This window comes from Peromyscus maniculatus, chromosome 15 (genome assembly GCF_049852395.1).
Source record: "Peromyscus maniculatus bairdii isolate BWxNUB_F1_BW_parent chromosome 15, HU_Pman_BW_mat_3.1, whole genome shotgun sequence".
In the NCBI taxonomy this organism is placed as follows: domain Eukaryota; kingdom Metazoa; phylum Chordata; class Mammalia; order Rodentia; family Cricetidae; genus Peromyscus; species Peromyscus maniculatus.
Window position 1 is genome coordinate 42,611,511 of NC_134866.1, and position 12,920 is coordinate 42,624,430.

At 42.5% G+C, this 12,920-nt stretch overlaps 1 protein-coding gene across 1 annotated transcript in view; it reads right to left on the reverse strand.

The window, feature by feature from the left end:
* Window positions 1–12,284, reverse strand: part of Cdc20b (cell division cycle 20B) — a 34,514-nt gene extending 22,230 nt beyond the window's left edge. The window contains 3 exon segments of the mRNA XM_076552201.1: window positions 2,902–3,023; window positions 8,417–8,543; window positions 12,050–12,284. Coding sequence (XP_076408316.1) covers window positions 2,902–3,023; window positions 8,417–8,543; window positions 12,050–12,284 — 484 coding nt within the window.
* Window positions 12,285–12,920: the final 636 nt, after the last annotated feature.

Consider the following 12,920-nt stretch of genomic DNA (forward strand, 5'->3'; position numbering starts at 1 on the left):
TTGCTAACAACCCTTGCTAACAACCCTTGCTAACAACAACCCTTGCTAACAACCCTTGCTAACAACCCTTGCTAACAACCCTTGCTAACAACCCTTGCTAACAACCCTTGCTAACAACCCTTGCTAACAACCCTTGCTAACAACCCTTGCTAACAACCCTTGCTAACAACCCTTGCTAACAACCCTTGCTAACAACCCTTGCTAACAACCCTTGCTAACAACCCTTGCTAACAGAGCCACAGACTACACAAAACATCCAAAGGAAAGCAAATGTGGGAGGAGACAATGAAGGGCTCGGAGACCAGTGCTTTGTGTGTTCTAAAAGTGGCCTGCCCTAAGAAGCTTCTGGAAAATACCACCAGTAATTACCTCACAGAGTTGCAGAGCAGTCCAGATACACCTCCAGTCCCTCCATCCTCAGTCTGCCTGCAGCTTTGGGCCCAGCTGGTACACTTAAAAGTTGCAGGAGCTGCCCGCCATGAAGCTGCTGGGACTAATCAGGTGTCAATAAAGCATATAAAAAATGCTCCAGGTCTACCAGGTTGATTGCAGTCCTCGGGGGAGGCTTTGCCCTGGAGGAGGTGGGAATGGGGGGTGGGCTGGGGGTAAGGGGAGGGGTGGGAGGGGGGAGAACAGGGGAACCCATGGCTGATATGTAGAACTGAATGGTATTGTAAAATAAAATGAAAGGAAAATAAAAACAAAAAAGAAACAAAAAAATGCTCCAGGTACACAGCACCTGGAGAAAACTGTCCTTGAGGCCCACGGAACTGATGATTTGTTTTGTGTGTGGGAGATCCGTTTCAGACTTTCAGCTCCTGTAAGAGAAGCAGGAGAGAGATATACACAGCTCATCCCAAGAACCTCTCAGTCAATCTCTGCCTCCAACATCACATCTTTCCTCAGTGCTGACACAAAGTGACCTCAGGGTACTTCAGGTAAAGTACATGTGATGGGTTTGCAGAGCCAGTCTGAGGGGAATGGCTAAATAAGTTTATTTCCTTGACCTCTTAGTTACAACCAAAGTGACCGCAGGTGACTGAGATAGTAAGACATACAGAAAGACAAAGAGCTGGGCTGCTGGCACACGCCTTTAATCCTAGCACTTGGGAAGCAGAGGCAGGTGGATCTCTGAGATCAAGGCCAGCCTGGTCTACAGAGTGAGGTCCAGGAGAGTCAGGGCTACACAGAGAAATCTAGTCAAAAAAAAACTAAGAAGAAGGAGGAGGAGAAGGAGGAGAGAAGGAGAAGAAGAAGGGCATTATGGAACTAGACAACAAGCTATAACTTTTTTCTGGAAGGCAGATAAAGGATTAGTAGCCGACCACAAAGAATATAAGAAAAAGAATGCTGGCTGGGCGGTGGTGGCGCACGCCTTTAACCCCAGCACTCGGGAGGCAGAGGCAGGCGGATCTCTGTGAGTTCGAGGCCAGCCTGGTCTCCAAAGCGAGTTCCAGGAAAGGCGCAAAGCTACACAGAGAAACCCTGTCTCAAAAAACCAAAAAAAAAAGAAAAAAAGAAAAAGAAAAAGAATGCTGTAAAAAAATAATTACCCTTTAAATATTAAAACTAGGGTGTCCTTAGTGATGGAACTTGACATTTGCTGTGGTACTGGGGAGGTAGAGGCTGGGAGATTGTCAGTTGAAAGCCAGTCTGTGCTACATAAAGAATTTGGTATTGGCCTGAACTGCATAGTGAAACCTTGTCTCAAAAAATATTTTTTAAATGGAGACAGCCAAATCTTAAATTTTAGTAATAAGACTGGTAAGTAATTCATCAGAGGAGAGAGAGAGAGAAACAATAAGATGAAAAATAGAACAGAGAAGATAGGAAAATCAGAAAATCAATCCAGAAGTATCAATAATTAGCTTAAAATAAAAATAAAAAAGTGGCAAAATTATGAAAGAATAATTAGAGAATTTTAGTGAATGGAAAGGCCCACCAAATGGTGCTTTTTAATGTACAATGAGGTGGAGGTGGGCATTAATGCCAAGTTTTATCATCCTAAATTCTAGGACACTGGTGTTAGGGGAGGCTGCTAACAGTGGCTGTGGGGGTGGGGGAGGCACGTGGCATACAGAATACAGGAGTTCAGAATAGGATGGGACTTCTCAACACGTGTGAGCTAGAAAAGACAGTGTCTCCACAATGCTGGATGAAACTGGAATTTTCAACCAGTCACACTATGACTCAAATTTGAGTATCATAGACATTTCCAGAAATAGTGGATCTAGTGTCAGAGAGAGAGGAGTCCCAGGATTATAGCTCTGCAACTGGCCAAGTCAACAGTCTGTTGGTAGAGGGACATCAGGGAAGAGGAAAGTAGAGGGATGGAGTGCATAGTCGTGTTGTCAGTAGTGAGAAACAGAACATGGAAGTCAATGGGAAAGGAGAGCTTCAAAGACATGTTCAATGAAAACAAGTCAAGGAGGGGAAACAGTCAAACTAGAGAAGAAGGCTACTTACAGTGAGTATAACTTACAGTGAATATAGTTATATGGTAATAGGGTATGGACACTGACGGTATACCAAGTCTGGTCTGGTTTTGCAAACTATAACAGAAGCACACCCAGAAACTGGAAAAAACAATGAGGCAAGAGGGGCCCTGAGTTCTTGTCTGCTGTGCCAGAGTCCTCAAAAGTCTAAAATCATAAGGAATAGCCAAAGAAACAGAGGAAGAAGACTTAAGTATTGAAGGGAGAACTGAGAATGATAACCTCTAGAAAATGGGACTTGGGAGTGAAGGTGGCCAGAGCAGAGGATTATGGGAGTTATGCAAATTGGATAATGACGTTGATTTCGTCTAATGAATATAAATAACATTTTAAAGTAAGGAAGGAATGAAAGAAGCAGGGAGAAAGGAGGGCTAGAACAAGGGTAGCACCAGTCTCTGCCCCATGCCTGCCCAGACACATCAGGATTTCTCACAGAGATGCATTTCCCATTCAGTTTGCTGAACTCCCTTCTGGGTTGAAAACAGCTGGTTTAGCCATTTCTGGAAACGAATGCACATAAAGAGAATACTTCTTTAGGAACACACGTGTGTACCTCAGGTGTGATGGATGAAGACATTACAACCGAGAGTTTGCTAGAGAGGTCCAAGTTTTCACAGTGTGATGACTAGTTGTGAGAATCTCACATAGATTATTTTTAACCTCAGCAACTCCAGAGCTCATTGGGGATTACTGAGCTAAAGTAAAAAGCCTTCCTTTATTCTTCCAGCTCCGAAACTGACTTAGTATACAGTCCAATCACAAGCCAATGGTACCTTTACTCATGAGGAACCAGAATAAGCAACCTCAAAGAGCTTAAGGAAATCCTTAACTTTCCATGAACACAAAAAATAATATCATTTTATTGGGGCATTGAATGTTCTTATGACATCCTTTTGTCCAACTTTGATCAAAACCAGTTAGGAAAATTAGGAATAAATACCCCCCAAAAAAAATAATGCATTGGAATTTTCAAAGAATATAATGGTGAATAAGTAAAGTGGAGAAGATTCTGGGTTTTTTGTTTGTTTGTTTGTTTTTTGTTTTTTTTGGGGGGGTCTTCACAGCCCAGACATAACTATCTTTCTAGGCATCATTTTAATATTTGTTTTCCTCCTCTGTGGCAATGTATTGTAATGAAAACCTTTCTTACAGTCTAAGAGACTGGAACATTTGCTGGACCTCACAGCTAGAGTTACTAATGCACCTTGAGGTCAGTTAAGACTTAAGACTGCTATCCTACTGTATGCTGGGACTGTTTGTTTAAGCTACTTTTAAGAAAACAATGTAATATCTAATCTTACTTGCCTTGGGTTTCCCATGTAGTCAGCTTTTACAGTCTCAGCTAAGATTACATAGCTGTAATCCTAAATGATGTACTCTTCCATGCCCCTGGCTCAGAGTAATGCATGTATGTTATGATAATCATCTTCTGGAATCAGTGAATCGAGGCTGGAAGCAGCCTTATAAAATGAACATCCACCATAAATATTGGCTGCGATGTATGGATGTTGTTGGATAAACGATGAAGTTTGTAGTACTGTTTGTTATCGGGGGCAGTTGGAGTCAATAACTCAATCCCTTGTAAAATTCTGTTGGTTTTTGTCCAGCATCTACCTTCATTTCTTCCCCATGTGATACTGTCTATGCTGGTCAATAAGGAAAGAGCAAAGCTTTTGTTAGGGACACACACTCAGGCATTCACAAAGACAGACAGACACATTCAGACAGACACGGGGACAGGGATAGCTTCAGAAGCCAGCAGCCAGACAGGCACGGATTCAGAGCTGTGACTATAGGCAAATGAGGAGCATGGAAGACACAGGATGAGGTAGAGAATTCAAAGCCGCTTCACTCTGAGCTCAATAATACCAAGAGGAAGCGTTTTGATAGCTTCCCTTAATGTGACACTGACATTATTGAAGATTCATTCATCAGACCCACGCTCTCCTCAATTCATCAAAGGTAAGCGTTGCCAGGCAACGAACCGTGGCTCTGGTGTATTCCAGACAGAACAACTGACTGCAAAGGAGTTTCCCAATCTCAGGGCTATGGGCATTTTTTCAATATTTCATTTTGATTATATTAGAAATATTAAAGTAAAGATAAAACATTTTCTCAGGTACATTAAAATTTATCTTCATGGTTTGTCCTCAGTCGTAAAATGGAAGAGAAATTGCTGAAAACTGTTCTTTTTATGATGCAAAGGATGGATTGTGGGTGTTTTAGTTTTACTTTTCTTGTTATTAATTTTTTTCTTTATTTTATTTTATTTTACATACCAACCACAGCTTCCCCTCCCTCCACCTCCACCCCCACCCCCTCCACTCCAGCTGAGCGAGGCATCCCACCGTAGGGAGTAGGTTCCAAAAGGCCAGCTCATGTGCCAGGGATGGATGGCAGTCCCACTGCTAGGGGCCCCACAAACAGACCAAGCTACACAACTGGCACTTCCATGCAGAGGTCCTAGATCTGTCCCATGCAGGCTCCCTAGCTATCATCCAGAGTCCTGTCGGTCCAGAGTCTGTGAGCTCCCACAATCTCAGGTCAGCTGTCTCTGTAGGTTTCCCCATAATGATCTCAGCCCTCCTGCTCATACAATCCTTCCTCCCTCTCCTCAACAGGACTCCCGGAGCTCAGCTCAGTGCTTGACAGTGGATCTCTGCATCTGCTTCTATCAGGATGAAGATTCTATGATGACAATTAGGGTAGTCACCAATCTGATTACAGGGGGAGGCCAGTTCAGACACCCTTTCCACTCTTGCTAGGAGTCTTAGCTGGGGTCATCCTTGTGGATTCCTGGGAATTTCCCTAGGACCAGGTTTCTCCCTAACTCCATAATGGCCCCTCTATCAAGATATCTCTTTCGTTGCTCTCCCTCTCCATCCCTCCCCCAACTCAACCATCCCAATCCTTCATGTTCCCATCCCCCATCCCTTCCCCAATACCCCCTCCTCACCACTCCCAGTTTACCCAGGAGATCTCATCTATTTCCCCTTGCGAAGGCAATCCATGCATCCCTCTTAGGGTCCTCCTTGTTATCTAGTTTCTCTAGGGCTATGGATTGTAGCCTGGTTATCCTTTGCTTTACATCTACTATCCACTTATTAGTGAGTACATGCCATGTTTGTCTGTCTGGGTCTGGGTCACCTCATTCAAGATGATTTTTCAGTCTCATCCATTTTGCCTGCAAATTTCATGAGGTCATTTTTTTAACCTCTGAGTAGCTATTGGCATTTCAAGGCAGGTAGTTATATCTTGCTGTAAGGGCTGTCCTGTACTTTACAGTGTGTTTAGCATCATAGCTGACCTGCACCCACTATGGTGTTCTTCCCCAGAGTTATGACAATGGGAAACACCACCATGTATGCCATGAGGCACAAAATCATCCTCAGATGAGAATACTGATATAAAACAACATCTCTAATGTAGTCTGCTGGTCAGTAGATGAATGTAGCATCTCAGATGTAATAGACTTCATAGATGCATTTCTTCAAAAGCCCATATTATCCCACAGAGCTGGCCAAGGCATTGGCCAGCACATGCTGCTCTTTAGGTACTGGTGGGTTCCCTTTCTTATGTGAGATCTATATTATACTTTAATTAGCAACTTAGGACTAGCCCAATTAATGTGAGTTCTGGGAGTTTCAACAACTACTCAGACTCTCATTGTGGCAACACCCTCCAGAGGATCAGTGAGGACCCCTGAAAGACCACACATGTTTACTGAAGAGCTGTCTTCACCGCTCTGAATGCTATCTGACTTCTAGCTAATCATGACAACAGATGCTCACCATTAAATAATAACACCATTCCCATTACCCCCTGCCCAGGTTCTTCAGTGACTTCTGTTTAACAATTTCTCCAAGAGATGTCTTGCCAAGTCCTTTGTGTGTCCACAGAGCCACCAGTTGCCAGACATGGTAAGAGAACAAAAAAGTCCCAAGGGGCTGAGCAGTGACTCTAATCAGCAGTAGAAGGTGAGAAAATAGTAATGTTAACAAACTGGCCCAGGCATGAGGCCCAGCGGCACCCCTAATTATTTTATAGAATTTTCATACTTGGACCATCATTTATCCTCTAAGCTCATATTCAGCAAGAAAGCGTGAATGAAAGGCCTACTCTGTGTATTTATTTCTTCTTTCCAATGAGTTCAAATAACTAGAATTTATACTCATAGTATAGTCTTTCTTCTTGCACAATATGTACACTAAACACGGAAAGAGATATACACTAGATGAATACTCTCGACTGAAGTATAGTTTTGTGGCTTCTCTAGTTTAAAGCCTTAGGATGAAATACTGCTTCCTTTAGAAGCTAGTTGCTGAATTTGGTAAACCTAAAAGTAACTGACATATAATGTGCCCAAAAGACCTAGAGCGAACTCCCGAGAGCTTAAAATCATAAGAAAAAATGCAACAAACAAATACCAGTGAAGACTTCAGGAAAATACTCAGTTAAAAATCTTCTAGAGCATAGCTTCTTTAACTGGAGGTTCTGTGAGGGCTGAGAAGTAATTGGAAGTAATGAAGGGTTTCTGAACTTGCAATAACCAAAAGTTCATTCAAAATTAAATGCGTAATGAATCTAAGTGGTTTCTCTCAATGTTCTCTCGTGTTGCCTCATACAACTTCACCACAGCCTTGGTTCTGAACATATCACATGGGCACTTTGCACTGAGAAGTCTGTCAAACCACATAATGTCAAAAACAAACACTGCCCCAAACACCACATCTCAGACTCAAGGCTGTTGTATATGATGAACAGTAGTGTTTTTACTGTGTGTACAAAGGTTTTCTGCTCTTACAGAAACCTAATGGTTTCAGTAAGAAAAACTTCTTGTATTTTCCCACTATCATCCCTCAGAATGTAAGTATCAAAGGAGTGTATCTTTGGGCTATGTTATGTTACAATGTTTGGTTTTAAAAACTGCTGCTTGAATTCTTAACACGAATTTCATGAATTAAAAAAAAAATCAGTGAATGAATTTTGGCCTGAGATTAAAGCAGAATCTCTAACAATTTCTGAAATGGCCCTAAACATGCTTCTGCCATTTTGCACTATATATCTACACAAAGCAGCATTCTCAGCCCTGATAGATATAAAATCAAAACATTGGGGCTGGAGAGATGCCTCAGAGGTTAAGAGCACTGGCCACTTCCAGGGGACCTGGGTTCAATTCCCTGCACCAACATGGCAGCTCCTAACTGTCTGTAGCTCCAGTTCCAGGACATCTGACACCCTCACACAGACATACATTCAGGCAAAACACCAATGTATATAAAGTAAAAATAAATGTTATTTTAAAAAATTAAAATTAAAATAAAAACATCAATCAAATCTGAAAGATCCTAAAAATATTCTGCATCCTGTAATACCAACCATTTCAGCCAAGATTTAATTTTCTATGTAAAAATAAATAAGCGCCGGGCGGTGGTGGCGCACGCCTTTAATCCCAGCACTCGGGAGGCAGAGGCAGGCGGATCTTTGTGAGTTGGAGGCCAGCCTGGGCTACCAAGTGAATTCCAGGAAAGGCGCAAAGCTACACAGAGAAACCCTGTCTCGAAAAACCAAAAAATAAATAAATAAATAAATAAATAAATAAATAAATAAATAAATAAATAAATAAATAAATAAAAATAAATAAATAAATAAGCATGTCTATCTCATTAGTATCCAAATTTTTCTCTAGTTTTAAGAAATGATAGTTATATGTACACTAAACAAATGTTTTTAAATATATTTCTCATGATTTGTTATCAGGAAATGTTTGTTTTTCTATGTCCATTTTATATACTTATATTCCCAGGGTCACAAAAATTTTCTTAGGTGAAAAGGGGTCATAAGAAAACCTATGATAGAGGGAGAATCAAATTGATGCTGAGAAACTTTTTAGGTGGCCCCTTTAGGACAAACCAAGTCACCCCATTGGCTGAGAGGAACGTTTTCCTCTGTCCCCTACACGAGGTGTCTTGCAGAAATAGAGATTGGAGTTATTCATTTCAGCGCTTCCTTTGAGGGGGTTTTTCAGTGATTCTTTGCTGTGGGATCCTGCAAGAAAAACATTTAGGTTTGAATCTGGCTTTTAAAACACACCGTCGTTTGGACTACTGGTCTGACTAGCCATGGTATCTTTCTTGGTAGATTAGAATGTAAGGTCTGAGCTCTCACACCAAATTCTAGGGGAAAAGAAAAAATGAATGGATGGGACCTTTGCTAAAGCTTTGGGCTCATCCATGAGCAGTCACAAGAAACTGCCTTAATAGCCTCTAAAGCCTGGAGGAAATGCCAGAGATTAAGGCCGGACTCCACCTTCAGCAGCAGCAGCCATGAAAGCCTTCACTTGAGCATGGATAAAACAGATTTTCAGAACAGGTAGAAATAGTTCAGTAGCTTAAAGAATGCTGCAAGGAGCATCTTCTCTAGCTGTGATCACCCCCCTCAGACATCACTGTAGGATGCTTGTGTACCAGTCATTGGTCTTCACTACCTGATCCTTAGGGTATCACTTTGCCTCTCCTCCTTCCTGTCACAGAAAGATGTGGTAAGGGTAGTTGGCGATAGTCACAGTGAAATACTGTCTAAGAAACAGAAGTCGATGTTATTGATATCGATATTTTTCATATGTTTTCTGTGATGGTTAGCTTTAGCTGTCAACTTGTCCCGGTCTAGAATCACCTAGAAAGGGAGTTTCAATGAGAGATTGTCTACATTGGGTTGGCCTGTGGTGTGCCTGTAGGAAACTGCCTTAATTAAGTTAATTGATGTGGGAATACCCTGGCCACTGTGGGTGGCACCATTCCCTAGGCAGGGGATTCTGAACTACGTATGAGTAGAGAAACTGAGCCAAGCACAAAAAAAAAAAAGTAAGTAGGCATTTATTATCTCTCTGCTTTTGGTTGTGATGTGACTAGATGCCTCAAATCCCTGAGTTGGTTTACCCAAAAAGATGGAGTTGTAAGTCAAATAAACTTCACCTCCCCTAAGTTGTTTTCTGAGAGAGTATTTCCAAGCAACATAAATGAATCTAGAATATATTCTTTTATCAAGATTGAGAAAGCCCTTTACCAGGAATACCTGTCAAACCACCCTCAAAATACTAGATATCTACCACGTATATCAAAAACTAAATATCCATCACATATATCATCTCGGTCAAGGGGCCTCCAGAAAAGCTTGGCCTTTTGACATGTAACAATCCTTCCTGCATTTGGACAACTATGAGCTTGACGGACTGTCATTCATGTTCTTGGAGCCTGGCACCCCAGTTCCCAGAACTCAAAATATAAGAGATGGACACTAGGTTACAGGAAGAGAGAGGGTATAAACATGAAACATCCCTCAAAGTTTTAAATTTAACTCTTTGTTTTGAAATGTTTAATTACTGAGCTATTTTTTAGAAGAATATAGAGAAAAAGCTAGGCCTCAGAACCTTAAATGACACAGGGAAAGTGTGGTGGTTTGAATAAAAATGCCTTCCATAAGGCCATAGAAAGCAGCGTTATTAGGTGTGGCCTTGTTAGAGTAAGTGTGGCTTTGTTGGAAGAAATGTGCTCTGCAGGATGGGCTTTGCGATCTCAGATCCTCAAGCCAGGACGAGTGTCATTCTCTCTTCCCGCCGTCTGCTGATCCAGATGCAGACCTCTCTGCTACCTCTCAGGTACCACGTCTGCCTGTGTGCCACCATACTTCCCACCATGACGACAATGGACTAGACCTCTGAACTATAGGCCAGCCCCAATTCAGTGCTTTCCTTGATAGGAGTTGCAATGGTCATGGCATCTCTTCACAGCCATAGAACCCCTGACTAAGACGAAAAGCCATGCTCAAAGCCTGATAGCTCTGTGGGTGAAGAGAAAGCCTGATGGCCTGAATTTAATCCCTAGATTAAACATAAGGGTGCAAGGAGAGAAACAACTCCACAAAGTTATCCTCTGGCCGCCATATGTATACCAGGATGTGTGGTCACACACACATACATACATACATACATACATACATACGTATTGCGCGTGTGCGTGCGCGCGCGCGCGCGCGCACACACACACACACACACACACACACACACACACTGAGAGAGAGAGAGAGAGAGAGAGAGAGAGAGAGAGAGAGAGAGAGAGAGAGAGGCTAAAAATGGGGGGGGAGGCCGGGCTTGGAAGCTGTCCGAGCCTCTAGCCTCACAAAGCAGGAGATGGCCATTTCGTGCACCGAGCATGACTGTAAATGAACCTCTCTGCAGATAGAGTAGATAGATGTCTCTGCAGACAGGGGATGGAAGGACCTTCTGAATTTGTTCCCCTGAAATAAAACAAAGCACCCCCAGCCAAGCCCCTAGAATATGGAGTACGTGCTTGGGTACATCTGAGTATTAACCGAAACAGAAACTGAAATGGGCTTTTTTTTGATTGACAAGCTGTTGCTTGGGGTTTCCAATTTTCCACGCACTGCTTTATTAAGAAACAAATGGTGAATTTCAAGCTCAGAAAGAGCCAGGAAGCCCCTAATTTTAGCAAGAAATTCCCCTAAAACAATGACAAGCCAAATTTCCTCAATTACACAGGAATATAAAAGATTTCCCACACTCCTCTCTCCTCCTGCCGCCATTAGGTAAATCCTGGTGTTGCTACTTGCCGATATGTGGGAAAGCCCTCGGCTCAGGAAGATTTGGGTCCCTTTTCAGTCTTTGGAACCCTGGTGCCTCAGGAAGAAGCTGGTACCACGGTCAACATCCATCTTAACAAGACGGCACAGTGGCTCACGTCTGCCATCTCAGTCCTTAGAGGGCTCAGGCAGGAGAATTGTGGCAAGTAGGAGGCATGCCTGAACTACGCAGTGAATTCCATGCCAGCCAGGGTGATATAGTAAGACCCTGTCACAAAAAGAAAAAAAAAAAAGGAAAGAAAGGGAAGGAAGGGGAAGAGAAGCAGGAAGGATGCTATCCCAAGATCATGTTGCACGGGACCTTTAAAGAGTAGAACAGGAACTAAACCATTAGAGGATTCATGGAAAAGTTTGTTCCTGAAGAATGGAAATGACGATATGTATTTTCAGACTCTCATGTACCAGGAACCCTAACAAATCCATTAATATTCTAGAGCAGCGTTTCTCAGCATGTGGGGTGTGACCCCTGTGGTGTTGCCTATCAGATATTTACATTACGATTCATAACAATAACAAAATGACAGCAGTAGTTATGAAGTAGCAACAAAATAATTTTACAGTTGGGGGTCACCACAGCATGAGGAACTGTATTAAAGGGTCTCAGCATTTGGAAGGTTGATAACCACTGCTCTAGAGTTTTCAAAGCAAAAGCATAGTCATATACTGCAGAAATACATACATATCTAAGTATATATGTATATACATGCATATATATATGTGTGTGTGTATATATTCTGTGAGCATATCTAAAGCACAGCGTATGTATGAACATGACAACCACCATACTATAAAAAGGACAGAAACACAGCATGGTCTGTGGAAGGCCCTGCCCTTAGACAATCCACATAAGGAACTGCAGCTTATCTTAGTGTGTACACTAACTGAAAGCCTAAGACTGGGTTCATGTGGAGTTAGGGTGTCTGCTGCGGGTGTTATCTTCAACACTGATGAGGATTCAGGGATGTCTGAGGTCGAGCCCTCCGCAGAGGAACAGGCTTCCTGGTCCCTGGCTGGGCTTGGCTGCCATCTGGTGGTGATGGGGCTGCTGGCCACAGGAGTCTTGACAGACAGCCTCTTCACAAAGTTGCTCTTGAAGTTGGAGTATGTGGTGACCGAGTCAAAAGTCAACATTGGAAACCGTGAGTTCTAGTGAGCTCAAGGAGGCAAAGGGAAGAATTCCTTCCACTGGAATTGCATGGTATTTATCTAGAATAACACTATACGTGTGCATGGGATTTAACTTTTGTGAACCTGAAGAATATTTTTCCATTTTTTTAAATACCAGGACATCATTTCATAATCACAGCTTCCATCCACTGTTTTTAGATTTACCAAAACCGTTCAGAGAGTGATTCCACTTGACTTCTCGTCACTACACATCAGCGTGATACTGAGCACACAAAATGACACTGTGTGCTGAACACCGTCGGTTCCTCTCTCTTCAGCTTTCTTGTCACCAGAAGTCCAATGTGTTACCATTGTGCCACAGAGCCACATCTCAATTTTCTTGCTGGCTCTGAAGTTCAGAACTTGGGGGACAAAGCAAGCCATGTCAGTGGGCCACCTCCAGACAGTATCTGCACTCCCATAATGCCATCTAAGGCTGGTGGAGACAAAGGGAGGGGGAGGTGCCATATTGGAGGGAAGACAGACACTCTCGTTCAAAATGTCCTTGGTGTTCTAGAATTTAAATACGCATTTCCAGATAAAAATAATTTTGAGCTTCAAAGTGGGGGGGAGAACAAATTCAATGGTATGTCAGATGAG